At 37.9% G+C, this 27,711-nt stretch overlaps 1 protein-coding gene across 1 annotated transcript in view; it reads left to right on the forward strand.

The window, feature by feature from the left end:
- The window catches only part of babam2 (BRISC and BRCA1 A complex member 2), a 51,229-nt gene that overhangs the window by 751 nt on the left and 22,767 nt on the right, over positions 1–27,711 (forward strand). Inside the window, exons 2-5 of the mRNA XM_020919673.2 lie at positions 69–145; positions 1,270–1,364; positions 11,468–11,662; positions 13,421–13,495. Of these exons, the coding sequence (XP_020775332.1) occupies positions 69–145; positions 1,270–1,364; positions 11,468–11,662; positions 13,421–13,495 (442 nt within the window). The remainder of the gene's footprint in view (positions 1–68; positions 146–1,269; positions 1,365–11,467; positions 11,663–13,420; positions 13,496–27,711) is intronic.

Consider the following 27,711-nt stretch of genomic DNA (forward strand, 5'->3'; position numbering starts at 1 on the left):
ATGTACATACATAATATAGTATGCTTTGCTTACAATTTAGATACTAACTGTACATGTCTTGTGGTCAGATGTACGTCATTGACTCCTGGACCGTGTTGTGATCGTTTCAAGCTCCACATACCTTACGCTGGAGAGACACTAAAATGTATGTACCAACTTCTTGTCACTTTATTCATAGAAAGATAAATGTTTATTTTACTTTTTGTTAAAATTCATATTAAGCCTGTCATATGAATTTCCATTGAGATATTTATTGATTTAACATATTTTTGCTTAGTGCCCACAGGCTCAGCACCAAGTCATTAAATGCAGAGTGACAGTTAAATGTCCTCACTTCTTTAGTCTTACTGGAACTTAGATGACTCATGTAGTCAAAACATACACTTATTCTAATTTGATCAAGCACACATTCAAATTCCAATTCATATTCTTTTGCCTATGACACTAGAGATGTAATGTTAGCATAAATACCAGTATTGCGTGGGTCTAAAATTAAGCCATGATCCCTTATCAGTGGGTGATGGTAATGGGTGATGTAATTTGTTGGCTAATAAATAAAAAGAAAATTATTTCAGCATACTGGAATGCTTTTCTATACATTAAAAGTAACACTGTATGCTATGAATGTTTTCTATTTATGACATTTCTGTTAGTAAGTAGTTCTGTTAAGGATATTGTGGTCACAACTGATAGAGGAGAAGAGTAATTTGCTTATTCAGCATTTTTCTAAAACCATTTGTTCTTGCAAAAAACATTTACTACAGGTTTCAGAATGTTATGACTGGAGTTTTACTATTCAAGGTAATCTTTATTATAGATTACAATGTTGAAAGTCACATATACATTTTGTACATAGGCATGGACATATTGTCAGTCCTGCTGTAAGAGAAGGCAAAGCCAGATTTCCCTAGAAATCCAATCTGTGTCTATAGATACATTTCTTCAATCACAAATGGCACAAATCTGGTTCTATTAAATAACAAGAGCAAAGCACTTACAACAATGTTTCAAGAAATTTTTGAGTATGTCACACACAAAAACAAAAAAAAACAAAACAAAAAAACTGAAGTGTCCAGTTAATATAATGCAAAGCCCCCTGACCACCATTTACAATCACATTTTTGTAAGTGCCTTCTATTTCTTCTCTATACAGTAGTTCACCATTCCTCTATTCTTCTTATGGCTTACACAGAATTTCATATTACTTGTAAACGTAATGTTTATTGTCAACAAAAACCTTCTATTAATTTCTTTTATCTCTTTTTCTAGGGGATATTATATTTAATGCACAATATCCGGAGCTGCCTCCTGATTTTATCTTTGGAGAAGATGCTGAGTTTCTTCCTGAACCCTCAGAATTGCCTGTAAGTCGACAGACTTCACTCCCGTAACAGACTGAGAGATTTAAAATATCCTGTAGACAGGTTCTTAATTTGTTAAATATGTTGCAGTACTTAGCATGCCACTGCTCATTGTACTTTTTTGTGTGGGCTTTACTGTTTATCTGCAAATCTGTCAAGTGATTCACTTTAAAGTTAGTCTAAACAAGATAAAGGGGGAGGGTCATGTGTAACCTAAACCATACTTTAGTTACAGTGACAAGAATTACAGTATCCTATTGATATCATTAACTAAATAATCATTGTATACCTTCAGAAAACATACTCAAAGCTTTAATGTTCTTCTTAGTATTGCTCTGTATTTACTTAAAGGATATGTAGTGTAGTCAGACAAATGTAGATGAAAATAACTTTAATTTGTTGTTGCAAAGCTGATATTAAACCTTCAACTTCTTGCATCACTTTTTAAATTGGGAGTTCTTGTGTTTGCTAATACTGTCACCCTGCAGTCCAAATGCAATAAAGTTAGCATACATTTTAACCACTGAAATATAGCCAGGAAATCATGCAGCTTTCAACTCCCCTTCCAAAAATGTATAAGACCCACATGGAAAAAAAAAGGAAGTTGGATTTCCAGTAAAATTACACAGAAAATATTTACCCTGGCATAAGATGTGAGACATTTTTCACCATGACCTTCCTATGCAAGCACTTTGCCTCTGACAATATGTTGACACTCAGTTGAAAGCTCTAAATATCTGATAAACACTCTGAAGTAAGGAGGCTATTGCAGAAGAGTATGTTAGGTGTATGTTATATTGAAGCATGGAGTGTGTTTTTCTTCTGTATTCAACCAGCAATTTTTTCAGTGGTTAAGTATGGTAGTCGATTTCTGTTCCTCTGGAGTCTTTGTTGTTTAAACCAGTTTTGCCTCTAGCCTGGGCATCTCCTCATTCCTCTTCTCCCGCAGCCTCTTGTTTTTAGCTTGTGTTTTCTGCATGGTTCGTAGACTCCTGGAGTTTGATGATCTTACGTTATTACGTAAGCATTTGTACCTGTTTGGTTGCTACAAGTTCTTTGTGGTCAGGACAAGTTCTGTCTCTAGGCTCTTGGTTCTTTGGTCCATCTTGTCTTGGATGAATATGGACTTGTAGATTGCCTCGAGCAGAGCCTTCTCCTCCTCTCTTTCATTCTGCACCTCATTTTTTAGAGCCTGGTTCTCACCCTTTACTGCAGTTTTGATTCTAACCACACCAATAATAAAAATCGCTCTTTGTTTAGGTAATTTAAAGGGACATTGTGTAACTTTTCTGGTGGGATATGTTATTGCTTGGTCTGGAATGTTTCACAGTATGGTATTAAACCTTTCTATCTTCATGGAGACCAAACCAGACCAAGATACAGGTCAGATCTGTGGAGAAGTGAGCCCGCTCACAGTCAGAATGCCTGTTTTTTTTTTTATATATATATATATATATATATATATTTTTGAGCTGTAAAACCAACTATAATTACTGTGGAACCTTCCAGGCAAAGCAGTGAAATATCCATAGAAACAAGAAGGTGACGGACCCCCAACCAAAAAGTTACATTAAAGTAATTTTCAACACTTTTAAAATAGTATAGTTTCTTTGATATTATCTCAGGAAATTTCCGGTACTGACCAATTTATGCACTGTTGTTTGTTTTTACCAATATCTGATCAGTATCAAATGTCAGTGTAGTTACAATACTAGTTTTAGTTTAGTTTTATGTTTTTTTTACAACCCTTTTGAGAAGTATGTGCCACATTATGGAACTTGGCTTGTTTTTTTTCTTCTACTCCAAGTCTATTTTTAATGTAGCCTTGCACTGAGCAGCTAAATTCCCCTGTTTGTGTCAGTGTCTGGGAGAGGGGAGTGTATTGCTCACCGTCTCAGCGAGATCCAGCTGTGCACATAAGGGGAAGTACCTCTGCTGAGCCAGTGCTTGGCAGCCCGGCACTTGTTTATTCTCTCGCTTATATTGTGTTTCGTAATCCTGCGTCTCCCTCTCCCGCTCCTCTTTCCAGTGCTCTTTCTGTTAGTACAACCCCCTCCTTATAAAAACTTCCCAGCACTTCATTAGATTAACCCCAAAAAGTTTTTACCACCAGTTTTTGGCTTCTGGGAATTCTCTTAAAATAAACCAGGTATCTGAAGAAGCATCTTGTTTTTGTCATTATTAGATGGTAGAACAACAATAACATTCTTGCTTAAAAGATCAAACTAGGTAACTTATAACTCAATAGTTTTTGTCCATTTCAACTAAGCATTAGGGATAATTTTAGGTCTTCTGTTGACTTCTTGATGTCTCAGCAACACATTGCTCTTGTTTACAGTCAACCAAGGCTATCATTAGCTGCTCCTTTTAGCTGTGTGTTTTTCCCTGCCGTGAGTGATGTAACATAGTTCGCCCAAACATATAGTACCCCATTACATTCCTCTTCTATTTTATGCTCTCTTTTATAGTATTTGGCCTGCACATGAAGCTTGGGTTTTGCCATGCCATGTTTTACGAAGAACATTTCACAAATGAAATTACCCACAATGCTCCTTTTAAGTAGAGTTGCTTAAATACAGCAAACCACAAGAAGCTGCAACTAATTCATTGAGGTCACTTGGTGCATTGTTGGTTTTATTTAACCTTTTATCCAGATTAGTTATAGTTTACAGTAAAAGTTAAGACTCTCAAAAGCAAAACAAAAATGCATGCATATGTATATTTATTTTTATGCATTGATGACAATATTTGTATCTGTCAGAAATGTGCTAAAATGTTAATGGACAGTGAAATTAAATACAAAAGTGCAAAGTAAAAGTGTAAAAAAATATGAGTTGTCATCTTGTCACTTCACTTGTGCCAAGTTGTCATTTTAACGATGGCACTGTGTAACCCAAATGTGTATTGGGTAATATAATCAAACTTGTTAAGACTGAGAAATAGCTTGGTTGCATCAGAACTTGATCGTTCAGTCATTGAGACCATTGACAAGCACATTGCATAGTTCTAGACTTAAGTGCCACGAAAACACAATCCTTTTTTATTATTTTATTTCTCTTAACAGAAGTTCATATAGTTTATAGTGGGTAATGGTCAGTGGTCAATCAAATCTAAGTTTGGGACACATTATGCATACATTGGACTTGACATGAAAGATAATTTATGTTGCATATTTGTGTATTTGTGTTGAAATGGCAAAGCAGCAGTAGAATAAAAATGGTTCAAAAACACAAAAAATAGATACTACTGACATTTGAGTTTTAGTTTTTGCATACTTGACATTATTAAATCAAACGTTTAACTTTATTGTGAAATCTGTGATTAATTTTTCATATAACTGAGCAACTAGAAAAGTCATGACTCTATCGCTAATACGGAAAAGAGGCCAAAAAATACACAGGAAAGGAGGTGAGCTGGAGAGCAGTTCTAGAGAATGTTACATCATCTGTCCGTGTGCCTTCCCTAGTACTCTGAATGAAGACAACTTTATTATAGCAGTATACCTTTTAAAAAGAGAAGTGTTTTAAATAATTGCTGAGATTATAGATGTTAAATGTAATATGCAATGATTTGATTGCCATTTGTTTAGCCAAAGCAAGTTATATGGGGTAATGTTGTTTATTTAAGCTATATATTCACTTCAGAATGAGGAAACCATGAAGTAATTTTGTATGTTTTGGCAGAGCTCACAAACAACAACTCATGAGTACCTTACGTCAGTGACAAAGATTTGAAACAGTTAAAGGTCTCATTAAAATTTTGGTTAGGAAGAATGCCAAGTTCCTTCTTCTGTTAAAGTGGGAGTACAAGCTCTGAGGTTGTAACCTTGTGTGCATGACCTGACCGAATTATAAAACCTCCTCTTACTCCCTTAATACTGTTATTTATCTAGTCCTCTGTCCCATTCTTTGAGCACACTGTATCATTTGTCTGGTCTAGACTTGTTCAGTGATCCGTGTTGGCTCTAAACTGCTGGGAGTTCCCCTTGTGTTGTAGTGTTCTCAGTCAAACAATGTGTGCTTCAGACCGAATACCCTTCCCAAATACACCTTTTTCTCCAAGGTTAGCCATCACACACAGCACAGTATCTCCATGTTAGTGTTAAGAGGCAGGCTCAGTCTAGTTAAACTGGAATTTCCAACTCTGGTTCCTACGAGCGTGTGTGGAATTATGGGTTGTTTGGCTCGGTTCACTCACTAAAAGCAGCCAGGAGTTTGCAGTGTTTGTTAATTAACTGAATGTGGCCTATAAGTTCTCCATCATTAAACATAAGCTTCTAACCCTTAACTAGAAGTATGTTTTAAAAGTTATGCAGTGTAATTTGGAGGTGCCATCACCTGTATGACTCCACAGAAAAACAAAATTAAAACCATATTTCAGAACATTCCCCATGGAGATAGATGAGTTGTATACCATACTTTATAGCCAAAAGAACAACATTTCCATGGAGACCAAAAAGGCCAGTCAGCAGAGTCTGGTTTGTGAAGATGCAAGTTCCTTCACAGTAAGGACTCATGTTTTTAATAATTTCTTTTTTCTGCATTTTTGCAGTGCAATAGCAATCTGGGGAACACCTAATCTTCCTGCATCACCTTGTTTGTTTGTTTTATCTGCAAAAAACATATTGTTGTAAAATATCGTAGCCAACATTGAAAGCTATAATGAGTCTCTCTTGTATGCTTCATTAACTTGTGTCCCTCCTGTGGATGCACATTGCATTATTGTGTTTGTATTTCTGCTTCACAAAGATAATGAAGTGTGCTGCCAATCCAAGTCATTCCCGTCAAGGACCAGGAAACATTCCCAACTTGACTTTACCCACTGGTGAGCCTGAATGCCAGCTTTTGGTGAGGCCTTCCTCTCTGTCCCGCTCTAGCCTGTCCCCTGATAGTTAGTAACAATGGAACTCTGTCGTCCCGTAAAGAGAAATCGTGTCAACCTGCGCAGAGTGCACCACTGTTGCTCTGCTTCCTTCCGGCTTTAGTGCATTCCAGCTTTTATTAGACTTTATTACTGGCAGTGTTCACTTTTGAATAGATATAGCTTTTGTTAACAATACTGGCAAATACAATTGTGACACAAGATCTATGCATCGAGAGTGCATGCTGCACCCAAAACCTTTTTCTTAGTATAAACACAAAGTATAGGTTACATTCTCACTGCGCATGCTAAGCATTTCCAGCTTCTTAAAGTTACTCACTAGTCATGTCGTCCTCAGTCGTGTGCTTTCCTTAATAATGGTGAACTACAATGAGTAATAAAGTGTCATGTATAACCCTTGTGTCATACCACCACTAATTTTATAGTCATACATCATGCAAGATAGGTAAAGTGTCTTGCTCAGGGACATGCTCAGCATGCAGTGCTTGACTGTGGGGCAGACATCCACATATTACAAATGTGTTTTTATTTTTAACCAAGATAAAGATTTGATAATGTAATATTTTTAACCTGCACGAAAGCACACACTGAACCCCATGTACTGTTCCTGAGGAAAAGTGCTTTTTCTGTCAACAAGTTGCAGTGCATTGGACACAGCCCATACGAGCCTGGTGAGAAAGCACACGGCTGGGAGCGCCAAGTATCTTAAACACATGACAAGAGCAATTTAGCATGATCTTAGACTTGGCACTCTCCGGGGGCGAAACAGGGTGTGAGCCCACACTTGAATTAGCGACTAACACAGATTAATTTAATACTTGGGAGTTTTTTAATGCCTCACACTTTCAAGTCTACAGCGATTTATTGGATCAGGTTGCCAGCATCTATAAAAATCACATTTTAAGACGTAAAAACAAATATCTTCTCTTGGCCTATATAATTATCTTGCATTCTCAGATGCCAGCCCCTCTCTCATTGGCCTCAGATAAATATTGGATCGAAGATGGTACAGACGGATGGCACAGGAAGACATAATTCTGTCAACTTGGGTCTATTCACTGTGAATATGCCCAATTTAGGTGTACGTGTTGTTCTTAAAGGATCTTAAACACCGCCTTTGGACAATTTTTCTCATTATATTTACAGAGAAGTCCTAACGTGCCAGTGTCAATGTCCCATGCATTTGTATTTTTGGACTAATATAATAAAACACTGTCTGTGTCTGAGGCTGCTGAAAGCATATTTGAAGCATAATAACCACAGATGGTCAGTACCAGATGCCTCACTTGAGAGACATCCACTTTGATAATTGAAAGTAGACAGAAGGTTCATTGATTGCACTGGATTTCTTTCCGCACAGTAATGTTGACTGTGGCAGGTATAGCGCCAAGCTAATAGGTGTAGTTGTGGTATTCTTGTAATTATGGGACATGATGGTCCCGTAATGACACACGCAATGCAGCAAGACATGCACTGTATTGTTTGACAGTCAAAAGACAAATAGTAAAATTTTTCTAGATTTTCTTGAAGGTGCACACTGTCTTTTGAGCCCTTGTCCCTGCAGCATGTGCTAAATAAAGAATAAAATATGAAATGTAAAACTAGAAGGGAGGAACAAAATACTTAAATGCACAAATACTATACAAATAATAAACTACTTTTGTCCTCAAATCCTTTCTAAAATTGTGAATCTTTACTTCTATCCTAAATTAATATATCAAATCCTTATGACAATATAATATATATTGGCCAGATCTATTTTTAAAGGTATATTTTTATTTTTTAATGAGCTAGATTTGGATAATAATTTCTCACAGGTTTAGCCCTGTGTTGTGACAAATAATTGGATTATGAAGCCCAGATTGACACAAGGCACATTGTTTGGGTCTATGAATATTTGCCCCCTGTGGATTAAGCTCCCTGGTCCAAGGCACATATAGATATACTTTATTATTTCAATCTATACAGCTCCCTATACCTGTCACAATAACACATTTTAAATATATTGCTACAGAGAAATATAACAGAAAACGATAATACTGAAACTACTTTATGCCACTGACACAAAAACAATGAAGCAGGCCAGTAAAAACATTTTTAAATAGTATCAAAGGCCTGAACTGCAATAGATAGCAAAATGAACCTAGAATTAGTCAGCTCAGATCTTATTGTATTACAACTAAAATAACAAAAATCTCTTCACTTTTACAAGGAAGATGTACATGCACTAAATATTGAACCAACAATGTATTGTTCCAGCTTTTATATATTGAATAATAGGTCAATATAGTAATTATTGTGACAGCTCCCAGAATTACCCAGACTTTGACCCTTCCTTTTTTCAAATATGCTCTCTTTTGTGCAGGCTTGTTCAATTCATGAAAAAAGCACATAGATTTGTTTTGGCACACACAGTCTTCAGCAGAGCGTGTAAAATCAATTCTGTGAAGATGCACACACACACACACACACACATATACACACACACATTCATATACAACACATGGACATTGCTTTTTGGCTCAGTGCTTCCCATTCTTCCTTGGTCTCCATTTGACCAGAGATCCGCTCCAGCGTCCAACTGCTACCTTGTTAACTCGTGGTCAGAACATTCAGTACGGGAGAAGACGGCAAGTGCACTCTGCCGTTATTAGCTATAAAACCTTTTCAAGTAATAACATGCAGCAAACTTCCTCCATAGCAGATTTATATTTACTTGGAAAGCGTTTATTTTTGAGTTATTTTGTATTATGCATATTTTGTATTATTTTTATGTGTAATAATTATGTATAAAATGTGTAGGTGTCCAAAAAGGCGCTATATTACTCAATTGTGTTAATAACAATATTGTGTGATGGCCAGCAATTTAACATATTATCTGGACATGGTATACAAAAACAAAAAATATATTTAGGGATTAGCAAATCACACTGAAATTTGATGCTTCTGAAAGTTTCTTAAAACTTATTTAATTATAGACAGCAAAAATTATACTCCACCACGATTTATCCTGTATTTGTGATGTTGTGGGTTAAAAAGTTTCACATATAAAGCTGAAAGTTGTGTTACTTCATAGTTGATTAGCGTCCATCAAACGTGTCTATAGGGGAAAAGGGTCTTACTTTCTGAAACTAAAATGCCTCATTGAGCTACATACTTGATCTACCAACAAATACTACTAAAGATCTCACTCTTTTATGATAGTTTTCATTAATCCATCTCCAATTTCTTGAACCTTTGCCAACCTGACCACACTGACTCTCTTCCAGTGAAGTTGAATTACCAGTGCCCTCTTTGGCTTTGTCCTAGTTGCCGTTTCCCTCCCCTTCCCCACCGCTGGAGTTTCACTGATGGGCTCTGTCACAGCCCTGACGCAGCACTTCCCACCATCTCTCCCCTCAGTTTCGGCTCACTCTGAAAGTCCCCAGGCCATCACCTCCCCTGCTGCTGCTTTTTGGACAATGCCTACACTTGTTTGCATTTGCCCATGTCTCGGGAATCCCTGTTGGTAACCACTGGGAGACAAGTTTGATGAGGTCACGTCTCACTTTAGCCCCACTTCTATTCACCACACATACGCAGGCTGGTTTTGACATGGCGGGAGCGGGTTGAGTCGCTGGGGAACAATGTAGACATTCACAATGAAGCATTGCAGAAGCCAAGGCTACTTTTGATATCTTAGCGTCATGAGTTTTAAAGTTTGAATCATCCCCCTACTTGGTGCACACTAGTGACTCAGTATTCACTTTTAGCTTTGTTTGATTGAGTTAAGGTCACATAATGTGGTGCACTATCACTTGGAATGCCAGTCATGTCATAAAGTTGCATAGCTTCTTGTTTATCCCATCCAAAGAATTTCATGTTCAGGAAGAGCAGGGCATTAAATATGGGTCATATCAGGCTAGGCTAATGTATAATCATTTACTGGCTAAATATTAAATCCTTAAACTGGTCATTTCAAGTCTTAAAAGAGCTGTTTATTCTTACATCTTGCCTTACATCTACAAGACAGACAGGACAGCAGCACTAGGCCTGTCACGATAATTACTAGTTAATCAAGTTAATATTCAATACATCTTAAAAAGAACATACATTTTTGGAGGTCAAAATTCATCATGGGAAAAGTTTGGTTATTTTTCTGTACTACTATAAGTTTTAAGCCGTAGACTTATGAACATCTATGACCGATTAGAAATACAACCTAATAATTACTGAAGTTTTGCAGCTCATATTTTTTAACAATACTGTACATGTAGAATAATTTTTGAGGTAGTTTTCTGCTTATGGCTTGGCTTCAGTATTATCGTTTATCATCTATATTTATTTTAACAATATATTGCACTTCAAAATGTGTTATTGCGATACGGTACAGCACATATACTGGTGAGGATTCAGAATACAGACTGTTAAGAGCAGTGGTGACAGAAGATGGGTGAAATAGATTCCGATATCAGCTGCAAACTGCAATATTTATGTTTTTTTTTTTCTTTCTTTTTCTCATCTAGATAAACTGTAAGACAGTTTCTTTGGAATCTGTTAATCGTGGGTTGCATTCGCCATGATTGCCTCATGTTTATTTGCCTTAGCGGCCTTGGTCAGTGGGTGGAGTGGCATTTGGCTTATACTTAGAGTGAGATTAAATACAGGGAGAGTCCATGCACCAGTTAGACTCGCTGTATTAGCAACTGTTTTCAAGCTACTTGGAAATATTTGTAGCATTTGTAGTGTTTAATTTGCTCTAAAGTGAAAATTTCCACATCTTTTGCCGTTGGCGCCTGAGTAGACTCAGTACTTTTCCATCATATGCTAAGTCACTCTATGGAAACAGGACATCCTTTAGCTCAGCCTCTCCCTCCAATCTCGTATTGTCATGGGAACTTCCATTTGTCAGGATTATGCTGTTAATGTGACATTTTTAACTCACAAGTGTATTTTTGCCCTGTGGTGTTCCTCCGCTTTATGGCTTTGCTACCACTCACAGCACACATATGGGCAGTAGGTGGAACGACTTTGTAATAATTTAGTGTTAAGTATTGAAGTGTTAATGTGATCACTGAAAGCCCTTGTGCCTTGGAGCCCTACCCATCTGCCACCAAATAAAAGCTAAAATACAAAGCTTGTTTACTTGGGTAGTTTGATTACAGTTGTATTAATAAAAATAATGATGTACTAACATGTTGAAATTGAATAAAAATATCCATCTACCTTCTGTCTGTCTTCCTCAGCACTTGGTCCAGTGGGATGCTGGGAATCCAGAATGCCTGCTCCAGCTGGTGAAGGAGCTGATCCAGCAGTACCACCAGTACCAGTGCCAGCGTCTGCGCGAGAGCTCCCGGCTGCTCTTCGAATACGACAGCCTCCTGGAGGACCCCAACTATGCCCGCAGCATCGAGATCTACGCCGGCCGCAAGAACAGCTGGGTATGTGTCAGATACAGTTCATATAGGCACACTGGCAGAGTGGTTAAAGATGCATTCTGTAACTTTTCTGGTAGAGGATTCATCAAATGCTTTTCTCCACGGTGATATTATTGCTTCGTCTGGAATGTTTTGGTTGTATGGTATTAAACCTTGCTACCTTCATGGAGACCAAACCAGAGTTACAGGTCAGATCTGTAGAGAGGCAACCCATTCACAATCAGAATACCTGTTTTTCTAGATATTTTTGAACTATAAAACCCATGTGTAATTGATTAAATGTAAGGTAGAGCTGTTTTATTATCATACTGTGGAACACAAAACAGGCAGAGAAATTCCATTTTCCATGGAAACAAGCAGCAGCAGCACGAAAAAGTTACACTGTGCACCTTTAATCATAGGTGGCTTCCTCTCTCTGGCTATGTTTACATGCACAAACATCAGATCATTATTTTCAGCAGTTATCAGATTATTAAAATGTCATGATGTGAGTAATCTGATTTCTTTCTGATTGTTCATTTCTGTGTAGTTTTTGGCAAGGAAAAGTGTGCCAAAAGACTAACATGAAAGGGAAAATGTTAAAGATTGAGTGGGTTAAAGTTCATTTTACTTTGTCTCTTAGATACAACACTTAATTTTGATGATCAGATTTTTTTTTGTGCATATGTAAACAGACCAAATTGATCTGATTAAATTACTGGATATCACTCTATTTATCCAGGTATTTATCAAAAGGTTTCTGTAATTTTGTCAATAAAATAATTTGTGTATTACAATAGCAAGTAAAAAAGTCATAGTTTGTTTTGAATCTTTTTTCTTCAGTTATTTACAAGATTATGTCACTAAAATGCAGAGAGATGAGATTATGGAATTTTATGGTAAAATTGCAAAACATTGTGGTTTTCAAATAACAACTGCCCGCTGTGGTTAAAAAGCTGTTGAGGTTGAAGAAAGCTCAGCACTTCAGCATGTTGTGATATTTCCCTATAAGGTTTTGCAACCCCCAAACTTACCACACACCACAGTGCCGCTGACAGAGTGTGCCTGAAGGTGCAAAAAGTATATGAATAATATTATATTGTTGATAAATACACTGCTTAACATATAATTAGGCCTGCCGCAATAAATACTATTGATTTATCGTTCATTACTTTTTTGGTAATACGATATGATTAGAACTGTATAGGGATGACTAAGTAATGTGGCTAATTATTGATGCTGGGGGAGTTCTACATGTATTTTTATTGGAAGAATGTACATCAGTTACCATGGTGACACAACGCAAACATTAGTAAACACAGACAAAAAAGTTTAAGACAAGAAAAAATACAAAATGGATTTAAACAACGCATTTTCAGGAGCCTATGATCAATAGAGGGATAATGGTCCAGTTTAGGTGTTTGATTTTCAACAAAAAGGTGAGAGTGATTAACTGAAAAATTGTTCACTCGCATGTGACTGTAATTTTATGTGTGAGAGACTCTTGGAAGTCCAACCAAGTCAGCTCTTTCTGGTGAGATTGTGTTAAAATAAAGCTCAGATTACATCTAAATTGAGCAGTTGCAAAGTATCAATTGCTTTAGTTTGCTATTTACAGTTTCAAATGTCTTTTAATCATACTATATATTTATCGTTATTGTGTCAGTAGTTTCAATATTAATAATTCATTGTGTTGACCTAAAACCAGCTTTCTATAGTTCATACGGGTATTTCTTCACTGCCATTTTACTTATAAAACAATGTTTTTTTCTGTTTGTCCAGACTGGCGAGTTTTCTGCCCGATTCCTCCTAAAACTTCCTGTGGACTTCAGCAACATCCCTGTCTATCTTCTAAAGGTACTGTCACTAGTCTAATTTTAGGTATTGACGTTTGTAGATGCTGTAATTATGATGTGTTGAATAGTTTTTGGCATGTGAGCGGTTGATTTTTAGAGGACTTTTTAATGTGCAGGCCACAGTCTTGGGGGCTGTGAGTTGACTAATCAGCGAGCCGTCACTCTGGATCTGCTCTGAGCCGCGTGGTGTCTGCAGGCAGCTTAACTCGCCCTCTCTCCTTCCATCTCTCCTTCTCTTTTTCTCTCTCTCTCCATCCCTCCCTCACTGTCCTTCTGCCTTGCTCGGCCGCATTAGTAATTGCCTCCGCCACTCTCTCTCTCCTCCAGTCCTTGTTGCACAGTGTCGCCCGTCCCTCCTCGGTGCGCTCCGGGCCCTAGCTCTCTGGCCTTTCTCAGTCCGCGCTTCTGTTTGTGAAAGGGAAATGATGATAAACATACGGCGAACAGCAGAAGTCATCAGTGTCAAATCAGCCTTTGTTCAAATGTCCCAGAAGTTCTTTACTGTTGCCGGGACAAAGTCAAACTTTGATTTAGAGCGAGACTGCAAATACTATTGTTTTAATCGATACATGCATAATTGGAATAATTTAAAAAGTGATGCTTCTCAAATGAGGTATGTTTTATCATAAAGAAAAATCCTTTCTTTGTTTAAAATGGCACAAAGAGTAGAATAAGCAGTACAGTACAAAAAATGCAAGTACAAAATATGCGTTGACAAGTTGCATGCTGCCTCCCTAAAAGTTTCTTCCTGTTTTTTATCTCATTTTTCACTGTTGGCATAACATTTATTAGTGGATTATTTCCCAAATGATTCCCGATGATTTTTATGCAATATTGGGGCAGCCACATTGACACCTTGAACTATGGGTGGTGCTGCACAGTCAGTGACATGGTGTCGGGCATGTAATCTTAAGTGATTTTTTTATGAGAGAAGAGATGTGGGAATTGGACGTACATTCCTGTCATACTGATCATATCATAAGCTGAGCCTCATGTGCCCATACGCACACACAAAACTCACAGTGCTCTGCTGTATTTGGCAGCCAGGTTATACATAGTATCTCCATGGGAGCGCTGAGGACCGAGGAAGACAGCTGGCGCAGAAAAGAAGAAAGTAATGAACATCAGCCTACACCTTGTCCACCTCCGCATTCTGGAGGAGCAGGATTATGCAGCGTATAGGCCGGACTCTTACATCGGTGTAGCCAAATCAATGACCCGGATTTTCACTTCGACAGTTGTCATGTAATTAGTCGTGTCAGTGTGAATGCTGTCTCCACTCGGTCGTTTTTGTGCATTGTGAACAGTAGCTCTTTGGTGCTGCCAGTGCCCCTATTGCTATACATCTATTTGAGCAAAAAAAAAAGTTTAGTTTAGTCAGTTACAAGGGTTACGATGAATATGGAAAATATACAAGCAATACAATCTTTGACATGTACTACCAATATACTGCACTTTATGTAACAGTTTAAAGGTCCTGTATTACGCAAAATTGACTTGTGAGATTTAAGCCATGTTAGAATGTTGTTACCCGATCAAATCCCTGGAGTTGTGTTTTATTACATTCACACATTTTTGAGTAAGAACTTTCTTTCATGTTTTGTTTAGTAGAGATTGGCAATTCTATTGGCTGAAATGATTCTAGTTAAGGTGTATAAAGTTTAAAAACACAGTGGAGCACTTCCTGTATTACCACATGACATCACAAGGTAGAGCAGACTGTTTTCTGTTTTTTGATAAGACACAACATAATACAGATCTGAAAATAGTGTAATATGGGCCCTTTAAACAAAGTTACACTACTTTTCCCTTCCCCAGACACTTCATGGTTTTCATCTAAAAGATCGCTCAGCATTTCTACAATCCTTTCCGGTGTCTCATCGGGGGGGCATGTCTGTAACTCAAGAGGGGATTTCTTGAAACATCTTGCGCCTGTCCCCTATATATAACTGATAAAGATTAGTCATTACACAAAGCTTATGGCCATAGACAAACCCTACCACTGCTAAGCTCTGTTTGAATTTGAAATCACTACATTTAACAAAGAATTTTAGAGACTGTATTATTTTAGTGGTTGAAAAAGATCATTTGAATAGATAATGGTGGAGCTTTTCCCATGGGTGGAAATCAGACTTTACAGCATGTTAACAGGAGGTCTTTCTGTTCAACAAAATGCAGGCTTCAGAAAAAAAGTTGTTTTGTACACATAAGGTAAGCCCACAGCCAGGTAGAGGTCGCACCACTGACCCTGATTTGAATCTCGCCATCAAATTCGCGGATGTCCTTGTGTTATGGGGGGATTTAGTGCTGGAGTGGAAATGTGTTCAGACATGGGCTACCCCGCATACGGCTGGTGGGCGCGGAGCTGTAGAGGACGACTGTTACCTGCAGCATCCTGGAAATCTGAGCGTACTGCACGGACATGTTTACCTTCCTCTGTGGACCACTGGCCTAGAGGAGCGAGAAGGAATTTGAGTTCATTTACTTGTGTGTTTATTTTAAAGGGGGCAGGCTGTTGTGAGGATAAGAAGGTACATGCAGGTTTAGCTCTGCTCCCTTAAGTGCACAGGATCACACAAATAGTTTAACCTTTAACCTCTTGACCATTACATGTTCAAAGTGCTTTTATGGATTAGGGGACATTTTTGTGTCATGGTTTATCTTCGTCAAATTCTGATAGAATAGTTTTGGCTTGTAATTACATAGATTTTTGCATTAATCAAATTAAAATAATGAGCTCAATACATGCACATTTTAAGGCAAAATGTTTAATGGTGATTTTGTTTGTGGTAGAGCCCGACCGATATGGATTTTGCTGTGGCCGATATGAAACCAATATAATGGAAGTTGGAGCTGCCGATAGCCGATATAATCACCGATATATTTAGTGATGTAAAAATTCACTGTAAATGTTGAATTGTTTAAAAAACTTAGGTTTGGCTCTGGTGGATTTTAAATTGGGTTTATTTAGGCAACATTTATTGTTATTCTGCCTCTTTACATCATATTTACAGACAGTAGGTTGACTTAATGGCATTTTTGCATCACATTCTAGACACTAGTGATGGGTATTCCAGTTCTTTTTAGAGAACCGGCTCTTTTGGCTCGGCTCACTAAAAGCTGCTGGTTCTTTTGGCTCCCAAGTGGCTCTTCAGATTGTTTTGTTGCAAGCAGGACTAAAGCACGTCTAAAGCAGGACTGAATCAGGACTGAACCAGGTCTAAACCAGGACTGAAAAATGACTAAACCGGGACTTATTTATTTTATGCTAAACTACAGTCAAATATGCTCGTTTATTTTTATTTTTATTTTTTTTAATCCTACGTACACGCAAATTTCTCAAAGTTTCGTTTTTAGCCGCTGCCGCTGTCAAACCACGAGTCTGCACGCGGCGTGAAGAGAAAAAAGTGAGAGAAAGAGAAAACACGGCTCCCAATAAGGATCAGGCTCCCGTCGTTCCCTTCAAAGAGCCGGCTCTAAGAGTCATTTCGTTCGCGACCGACCCATAACTAGTAAAGAAAGTAGCGCTATTAGCCTTTAACCGTAAATACGTGCGCGCCGCGGTAATTAATTATATGCGCAAATGTCATAATTCACACCTCTATTCACAGCTCATTTACATATCAGTGCAGGTCCAGTAGCAAATATACGGCCAATATAGTCACTTTAGTACAGACCAATAGAAAACAGTCTGTCTATGTGCGGGAGCTACAGCAGCTAACCCATAACAAATGACAAAAACTAGTTTCAGAGTCGACATATTTCCAACACTCACCGCTCACACAGGCTCCTCCTCACATCACAAATCTGCACTAATAAATGTCCTTTTAATCCAGACTCAAACCGATTGTCCGTAAAAAGTATATAATCTCAGTGTTTGGATCTGTGTCTGCAGGTGTAAACAAACACACGTGAGTGACGCGACTCTGTGGTGTGTTCAGGGACAGTACGGACACACACAGACAAATGACTCCGTAGATAAATACTGATGTGGAGCCACATATTAGGACATTTATCTGTCTGTAAATTGGATTAAATGAACAGAATGTAGAGAGTCTAAGCTTTATAACGAGGTATAACATGCCCACGTGAAATATCGGCCCCTATCAGCAAGCATATCGGCCGATAGCCGATATGCCCAAAGTTGCCCATATCAGCCGATAATATCGGCCAACCGATATATCGGTCGGGCTCTAGTTTGTGGTTGTTGTTTCAGTAATTCTGTGGTAAAATTTGCAGGGTTTTTTTGTTTTGTTTGTTTTTCAATTGAGATTCTGTTGTACATTAAATGGAGCAGGTTCACATGACTGAAATATTGACTAATACAAGAACAACAAGCATTTTAGCACATGTTTGTAGATGTCACAACAACAGTGCAACAGTACAATATTAGACCCTGTGGAACCCAGGATATTTTCTTTTTTACATTTTGCAGAGGACATTATTTTGCCTTGATAACTTGTTTTTGTTTTTGCCACCATTTCAATTACCATTTTGATTCAATTCTTATTGCATTTTTTGCATGCATTCTTTGCCCCTCCATCTGCTCGTCCACACTTCCTCATGGCAGCACATTGCTCTGATAAGCCTAAATGTCCACAGTGATCAGTGCAGAGGGCTCCACATTCGTGACTGAAGCCTCTGCTCTCGCTTCACTTGTGCTTTGTTCCCTTCGCAGGCACTGACCCATGTCACCAGCTCCAGAGCAGCCTGCAAGTGTTTTTCTGTTGTTTATGCATTTACAGCACTATTGATCCCAAAGGATATTTTAGGAGAAGTTTTACTGTCATGTTGTAACATTATAAAGAACTCATGTTGTGAGACTAAGATAAACATGGTAGAGTTTGCTGAAGATCAGACACTGTAAATATCTTAATTGTATGTTTTGTTATTTCTTTGCAGTTGACTCTTCTACTATATACATTATTCTTTTATTATTATTATATTAATAAAGTTAGTAGTGTGAGCCATTTTATTTTTAATCAGAAACTATGATTGATTAAATGTTTTGTGAGTGAATATTTTGGTATTTTTTGGTCATTATGTCATAAGAGTAATACACCTGTTGTGGACAAGTGTTTTTTTAGTATTTTAAAGGGTGCGTTCACACTTGCGTATAGATCACTTTGGAGCTAAACTGGGCTCAAACCAGAACCAAATCATGACATATGTGAACACACCCTAAATGTCTTGTCCATATGCTACTGAAGATCTCTTTCCTCCATCTGTGTTTATGTACTAGAACGTCACACATTAGTACAACCGTTAAATCTATTAAAAGCTATATTAGTGTCAGTGGTTGCATACTTCATTCGTCAGCTCATTTGTGCTTCCCGCTCTGCTCTCCTAAGTCCAGGTAGCATTCTACGCAGGACATTCCTGTATCCTTATTTTGTCTCTTATTTTCTGTGCATGCTTCAAAAGAACAATTTAGTGTCTAATTATTTTTACTCCAATTATTTTGGTCTCCATCTCAGCCCACTCCTACCTCTTGTATATGCACTTTAACCTCGAAGGCTCCTTGTTCAGAGTGAAGGGAGGGTCAGGGTGAAATGCCGCCTCGGGCTTTTCATTCGCGGTGCCAGTGTCGCCGACTTCTGCTCTTGCCCTCCATTTCCTGTCACGGTTTGTTCTTTTATACAAATTTTTAAATGAGAATTTGCCGTGGGCGTTAGTTTGGACTAAGTAAATAAATGAATAAATAGTTAAATGTTACCCAACAGAAGAGGTCAGGACTTGTTGATTTTAATAATGAACTGCAAGAATGTGTACTAATAATTCAGTTCTTCATTCTTATAATGCTACCTACATCTTCAAGAATCATTTGGATAATTTTAGCCATGGAATCGCCCATCTCTATTGAACAAAGAGTAAAAGGTAGCCCTTAACTTGAAAACCTCCTCTTCATGACATCGCAATGTGGAACAGAGCTTTGGAAATGAAGACAGAGTTATAATAAATGATTACTTAAACATGTGTGATTGAAATTAAGTACAACTAATTTTTGAGGAGGTATCAGCATTATAACATGTCTGAAAACTCACAAGAATCAATGTTGTGCAATATAGGACCTTTTAATAATATTTGCATTTGCAGATTAAATTAAAACAACTGTTAGATCAATGTCATTATGTCTTTCCTTTATCTGCTATCTCTGCTGTTTGCTACCTATTAGGGTTTATTGTTTGGTGTGCAGATTTTTATGTTGCAAAATGGAAACATTGTTTTGAAATTCTTGTCTCTTTTAGCACATAATTCTCACTGTAGTTATGTTACAGTGAGCTTCAAATCAGTTATATAAAATAGTTTCCTTTTTTTCTCAAACCATATTCAAATGCTCTTTTTGTGGAAGACTACTTTATTTTACTTAAAAATTTAACATAATTTTAAATTATGAATTTTGGCTTTTTTCCACCCCTGTCTCCTCCTGACAGCTTGATGAATGACCCTGTTTTGCTTGACTCCATTATTGCACCTTTCTGCACTAATCATATTTACTCTGCTTGTTACCCCAGAGGCTCTGCAGCAGTACATGTTGAAATGCCATTTGAATAATTAACCTCTTCTCTAATGTTGTCTAATTTAGATTTTTTTTTTTTAAAACAGTACCATGTGACCTGTGTTTATCTTTGCTGTTAAAAGGTTATGTCAGGATATAAATAGCACAAGGTCAACACTTTTTTTATTCAGAGGCTAATTATGTGGGTGTAGTGTTGTAAAGCAAGATTGATTTTGCCAACCCACTCTCCACATCTGCAGCTTTTGTTTTCTATGTTCAGATTAGAAAAATGTCCATTTATTATTTCATCAGTATTATCATTATTATTATTCAATAATTATCTTTCATAATACCTCTGGTGATGGGGCCTATTTAGTAAAGACAACCTAATCCTGGCTGATTTTGTGATTATCTTTAGATAATTGGCACGTAAAGGCAGCTGGAGATAATTTTCTATAGTTGCCACATAATGTTGCACATCCCTCAACCGCTCCTGAGGTCGGTACACTGTGGCGGTTGGACTTTTGGAGAAGTGGCTGAAGATAGCTCCGTGTCACATGAGGCTTTTGTAATGCTCTGCACAGAGCTGGAAAACAACTGTGTGACTTTATATAAGAGCAGAACTGTAAGAGGGTACACAGATGGGCCAGGCCTGAACAACCAAACAAACATGTGAACTAATGCCTATGAATCAGAAAGAACTCTTTTATCAATGAAATATAAATACTATTACTGTTCATGATCACCTGAGTGTTTGTATTACTATGACGACATAGTAATACTGTAACTTGCTTTGTGCGTGACCATTGAGCATTTGGTGTCACTGTGAGTGGAGGTAATTTGTGGCCTTGCCATGCCCCTGCATGGTAAACACTGACTAAGAGCTCAGGAATCTTAAGAGCTATAAAATAATTGTAGGTTCCTCCTGTAATGCTTAGAGATGTGATCCTGGCCCTGGATTTGCCCTCTACCACAGCTTTTTTTTTTTTTTTCACATTTTTTATTATGCTATAGGTTAAACATTGAGTGATTATCATTTGATTTCAGTTATATTTAATTATAATGCAAATCAATAACTATATCCTAAGTCCATTGAGATAAATCAATTGAAAGGTTTTTATATACATGCATTTTTTATTTTTTTTCCCCTCTTTCTAACAGTTGTCAAATTATCCATATGGCACTAAGACATGGCATTTAGTGGGAAAGCAAGTTGCCCAAAAGACATTGTTAAGTAATTGCCAGTTTGGGCTTCACTAATGCAGTGTACGACTGAAATCTGAAAAGGCCAGCCAATGCTTCCACGCAGATAAACAATTACGTGCCTTTTAAATGGTGGATGTATTCTAACTCAGGATGCTCTTGAAGACAGATTTAAATGTCAGGAGCAACAGCTCTAAAACGGAAACGAAGCAAAAAATAATATGTAAATAATTTTTTGTTTTATTGATGTAAAGTTTGAGTCTGCCTTGTGGTATTTGTATGTTGGTTTACACTTATTGCTATGTGTCCATCCATATACAGGAAATGTCCACAGCTGTTTTGCTGACACTGCAAACTGAAATCCAGATTTTGCAAGAACCTCTCTATAGCTGTTGCACAAATTATATTTGTACGGTGTAGGTTATCTGATGTAACTGTTTTGTCAGTGACTGACTTGTGAGGCCCCTTCCTGCTGCTTGTGCTTAGAGACACACATCATTAAAAATAGAAAAAATAAAAATAAATAAAAATAAAAGTTGTTCCTACTCGAAACGGGCTTGCACACTTGGCTGAAATGTTGTTCATTTGGCTATAATCTTTTATAGTAGTCATTCAAATGTTAATTAGTTGATATAATAAGTATTCTATCTAGGGCTGTATTATTTATTAATTAGTTATTGGTCAGTTATGTTTCAGTTGACTCAACTTTTTTGAGGATTTATATACAATACAGCAGGAGTTTCCAACAAAATATTTATAGTTTACTTTGTATCAAAAGTATTTTTTCTGAGCCCTGATCTATGAGTACATCCTATGCCTTTTAGGTGATTAGTCAATGCACAAGGCATTTATAGTTGCCTAAAAATGTCTTTAGTTGACTACAACTAAAATAATAACTGCACCTGTTTGCAGTAATGATACCTGATACCTGTATTTTTGTGTGTTCCAGAGCCATGGTAGTATACTCTCTTTTAAATATATTCTCAAGCCCTGCTGCTGTTATTACCAGGTGTGGTAACATCTGGAGCCCGTTCTGAGGATGCATCGTATACAGAAAGTTGAAAGGGAGTCTGGATGATGATACTTCTGTTATTAGTAGCACAGCTTTCATCTTATACTTGTGCTTTAGACTGTCACGAACTGTTCTGCAGACACTACTTTATAATGGTCCCAGCTGTATACTGCCGTGTAAACAGGCTATTTTTGAGAATTGACAGAAGACTTTTATTACTATTGATGCATGCAGCCAATGTCTGAGACCTCCCTGATTTAAGAAGCACCTGTTGCTCACAAAAAGCAAGGCGCATCTGCTTAAATTACTTTTATAACTTGCAAGAACAACTGGTCATTTTCAGATTTGCTTATGAAGTCCTTATAGTGCGTATTATTCTTAAAACTATTATTAGATATTTGTAGTGTTCAAATACAGCTATTTTGTTCTTATGTACTGGTCAAAAGGTTGTTCATTAAATCCAATTACTCATTTAACATTATAGATGCTGTAAACTGCTTTGGTACTATAGCTCAGGGAGTGACTCAAATATATAAACAGATGTTTGTACTTGTTGGGTTATTCAAATTTTTAGGTATAAATAGATATGAAATGCATAATCCAAATATGTATAAAATGTACATAAAAAAAATAATTTAGAGATTCAAGATTTTATTGTCATTGTCATATATAAACAATGAAATTACATTTAGAGCATCAAATACTAGCTTAGTTTTGAAGTAAATTGCAATACTATATTTTTATTTTTACTTTATAAACTTTTTAACTTATGCTTTTTATCATAAATAACCCCAGTGTAAACATGACATTCAGTGCAGCACATGTGTAATACACCGTAACAGTAAACAGTAACAGAAACCTAATCAATAAACACAGTAATAATGGCTGTCATGTAATCTCCCAATTACATAGGTGCAAAAATCGCTCCCTTTTTTAGGTCATCAGATTGCTGTGAAATATTACCAATAACGCACCCAGATATGCCTGAACTTGCACCGTGAATTTGAACATTATGTTAAAAATAGAAAGCCCATAGAAACCCAAAAGCACTTGATCCTTGTTCTTGTAAATATCAATTTTGAGGTTGGTAATGCCCACACCCTGAAACGCACTGAGCCAACTGTAAATATTTGAGCCTAGTCTTTGGTCATGACATAACCATTACCATTAGCGTCCAACTGCTGACTCACCCATGGAGGATTTTTACAGAAGTTTGCCAGAGAGTTGAATATTACTGATAATAACTCACTTTAGGGTACCATTTAAATTTCAAATCTTCCAATTATCTTCCAATTACATGTAAAAATGGCTATGTTTTTTATGTCCATGCTGTTTGCGTGGGCATGTTGACAACAGCCCTCACTCTGTGGTTTGGGTGCACCTGTCAGGGCAGGGCCGCTCTGCAGGAAAAGCAGGCAGGACTTGACATAATAATGTGGCCAGGTTGCAACCGCCTGTCAGAGTTTTTGGTTAACCTGGCTATCAATAGCATTGCTTTACAAAAAAGTTTTCCTACCCCACCAACACTTGTTTTTGGCTTGTGTGACATGTCTATACACAGACCCCTTGACTTTTTGGTACAGTTTTCCAACCCCTGTGTTGATAACGAATGTGGGTATAAGGGAGAAGAGTGACATGTAAAGCTAACACCCATGAGGCCAAACAATGGCCTCATGGGTGGATTCATTTTTGTAATTCTTTGCGGGTATAGTGGCACATATTTTTAACCATAAACCAACAGATGATCTAGTTGTTTTATAGTTGTAATTGCTATGTAAAAGTTTATTGCTGATCAAGATGTAATCTCTGTACAATTTCACTGACCTGATTATGCATTATATTCTAAAATCAATTTATATTTTGGAAATAATGAGAAGTCTTCAAGATTTTCCTAAATGTCTTGCCAGACATTTTGTTTTGCTCAGAGGTGAGAGGTGACAGTGACACGGCTGATCATCACTGTTGCCCTGGTGACGGGGCTGTCACTAAGGTTGTGGCCCAGGGTGCTGTAGTCAGGTGTGCTCCATCAGTCCATGTTGTGACACATGACTGCCGGCACTGGCACGGCTCTGCACAAGGAGGTGCTTAGCCTCTAATACAAACAGGAGCCCTCTGACCTTTCCGATTTCGCTTGAGATTCTTTCAGTAATACTCATCCTCAGAGGTTTTGAATCTGATTTATTCAGTAGCATCCCATTTATGATGTCTGCTTTTGGCCCGTTAGGTGTGGACCATATGCGGTGACTAATGCCACAGACTGACTGTGACGCGGGTGCATTGATAATTGTTTGCATATGATAAACAACATATTACTTGATGTAACTGAGTCATAATGTTGCCTCATGCTGTGATGACAGACATGGACTCAACACATTCATACAGTGTGTCTCATATGGACGCCCATTCACCACGTAGTGCATCATTTTTTCTTTCCTGGACTCCAAAAAAGGAATGTCTAGTCTTCTTTTTGTAGTGTTTTGTTTTTTAAAGAAACAAAATTTGTAAAAGAGCTAAACAGAAACAGCATAACAAAATAAAAAAAAGTAAATTGAGGGCCCGAAAGGAATGACTTAAACACAAAAATGTAGATGTATAAACAACAAAACTAAGCCACTGTTTTGCTACTGCCTCCATAATTCTTGATAAGCTTGAAGTATTTTTATCCAAAGTACAATGCAGATTGATTCCTAAATGGACAATTAATAGTTTATTTTCCACCCCGTGAAGAGTGGTTGAATTTATTTCAGAAGAATACAACATGGTAATTGATTAATCAAAGCAAATTGCTTTAAAAGTAAAAATTATAAACTTACGATGCATTGTACTCAAGTTCACCCCAGTGTGATCTCCTATACCAAAGGTCAAAGGTCACAACTCCCTTGTGAATCTGCCATTCCCAATCACCCACTTCAGCATTCCGTCCTGTCCCCACCCACACATCCCTGCACTCAGAGCCCACCCACCTGCCCGCACCCCCAGCTGAGCATCACATCTCTAGTATCCAGTCTCAAGAGAGCCCCCCAGCCCCCCACCAACTCTTCCTCCTCTCTGCGCCTCTGTGGGATTACTTCCATCTGGCCTACTTTCCGCCTGCGCTCCAGATCAACTATCTTTATGTTGTTTTCCATTTTACACCTTCAAATTTTCTTTTTTTGATCATTTTGTTTTTCTTACATTAACCACCATGTTATTCATCTTTCATTTAACCCCAGTCCGCTTGTCACTCTGCATGTTTTCTGCATCCTATAGGCAGTTTAACACAGTGATGGCTCCAGGCTAAACCCAATGCCTATATGCTGGCTGTCCATGCTCATTTGTGAGCTGTGGCCTTTGCTTACCCTTGGATTACCAATGTCTAGGGAATAATAATGTTGTCTATTTTTTATTATCTACAAACAATGGCCTCTTGCAAAGCAGTATGGAGATCGGTACACTACTTGCTCTGTGATGTGGTTCACAACAAAGTATAGTTTTACATTACACTCATGACCGTGACCCCTCAAATAATAATGCAAGCAACTCTATGACCCCCACTATAAGAAAACATATGGTTTTGTAATATTAATTTGCTGAGAAGGTTCTGACTCTGACCCTTCCGTTTAACATTTTGAGAACAAGCCACAGTAATCGGTCATGTGGTCAGTATTAGTATCTTGTGTTCCATCTGAGGTCAGACTGACAAAAAATTATTTTTATGAACTAAATGAACATCGTCTTCTGTGAAAGCCTCTAGACTGTTCCCTCTCCAAAAGAAGATACATTTTCGTTATTTGGTTCTTGTTTATGCATGTTTAAATATCCACAGTGTCATACAGGGTCAAGAGTTCAGAGAGATCTTATTATCAACTATTTGGGATAAAAACTGCGTCCAACTCTCCACTGTGAGGTTGCTCAGTCATAATTAATACTTATCTATGTCTAAATCTGTCCAAATTATATTTAAAATTAGAAAAATGTTAACATAAAATCTATTGCCCTAAACCCAAGTCTATTTCCTGTTGGTATCTCATTCATTTATTTTGGATACATCATAGTATATGTTCATTTATTCCTCCTCTGTCCTACACATGTAAATGCACATACTTGAGTCACGCCCGTGGCTCCCAGCCCGTACTTCACACTTCTCACTGATATGTACAGAGCATGCTCTGACTGACACACTATCACTGACTCTTGGCCACCGTCACACATGACGAGTACAAGTGTAATATTATCAGCTCATTGTCACATCCATTGGTCACCAGCCAGTTATTGTTACCACCACAGTCAGGATTTGGCCCAGGTCCCAGCCTTTTCACAAAGGCTGATGAAGACTTCATAGTAAATGGCCACATATGAGATATGTAGTTTACATTAGCACGTGGATTCACCTAACTGTAATTAAATGTTTTGTGCGCAGTTTAGTTGTTCAGTAATAAAGTTAGTTAGCTTTTCCCCCAAACACAAATGAAACACAACTGTAGATTAACAGAGGATGCCATCTTAGAAATGCACTCAGTCTTTCTGTGACCTTATAAATGCCTTCCTGTCTTCATCACAGCCCATCAGAGCGTCACAGCACATTCCTGTCAACAGAAGCACAGCTACATAATTAGGAACTATCTCTTTAACTGGCCTCAATCACAGCACTGCGCATCATGGGAAGAGACATTTGGGCTCCAGCCACCTTAAGCCTGTGATCCTTAGAGATGCTCTTCATCTTATGGCAGAAAACTCAACCAAACAAGTTCCAGTAAACACAAAACAGATATTTTAGATTGAAATACATTTTCCCACTTTTTTTTTTACTTTGATTGAGTCATGCTGAAGTTTAATTTGTTTACTCCAGCAAACTAAATGGTATCAAAGACTAGTGTGTTGAAGTTAATGACTAAAATCCTTCAATGTTAAAGAACAAAAGATGTAAGACACATGTGGCCCTTGTTGCTGGAGCAGAAGGTTACATCCTCTTGTGTGTCCAGCATATGCACAGGGCCACTCACAGCTGGCCCAGGAGCTGGACATGTCCTCACACAACAATCCCGCTGTCAGTCATGCCTCCCATTACACTGGGCCTGACATTTAAAGTTGGGTGAAGAAGGCGGACAGCGTGCCCTTACCTCCTCCACTCCCCTGCAGTGGGGCCCATCACTGTGTGTTGTGTGTGCTGTGACTTTGGCCAGACTTGGTCTGGCATAAGGACAGCTGTCACATCTCCAGCCTGTCACATGGAGCACAGTGAGCTGCCAGAGGCCAGGGCAGCAGACACAGAGCGGACAGAAAGAACAGAGACTGTCTCCAGGAGTCAGGAGCATCAGAGATGTGGTGAGAGTGGTGGACTCTCAGGCCCCCTCTAACCTTGATCTCCGCTCTCACTTTGTACTTACTTAAAACTAGTCCTCGAGCAGCTGAATCACTGTGCCCAGGGGCTCAGTAAATACTGCCTCTGTGTCTGCACCTTCCCTGCAGGACAGTGGTCTGAGCATGGCTTTTCAGGGCTCATTACTCCACAATGAAGACGCAC

Source organism: Boleophthalmus pectinirostris, unplaced genomic scaffold, assembly GCF_026225935.1.
Source record: "Boleophthalmus pectinirostris isolate CB_2022bp ecotype Guang Dong unplaced genomic scaffold, ASM2622593v1 HiC_scaffold_10, whole genome shotgun sequence".
In the NCBI taxonomy this organism is placed as follows: Eukaryota; Metazoa; Chordata; class Actinopteri; order Gobiiformes; family Gobiidae; genus Boleophthalmus; species Boleophthalmus pectinirostris.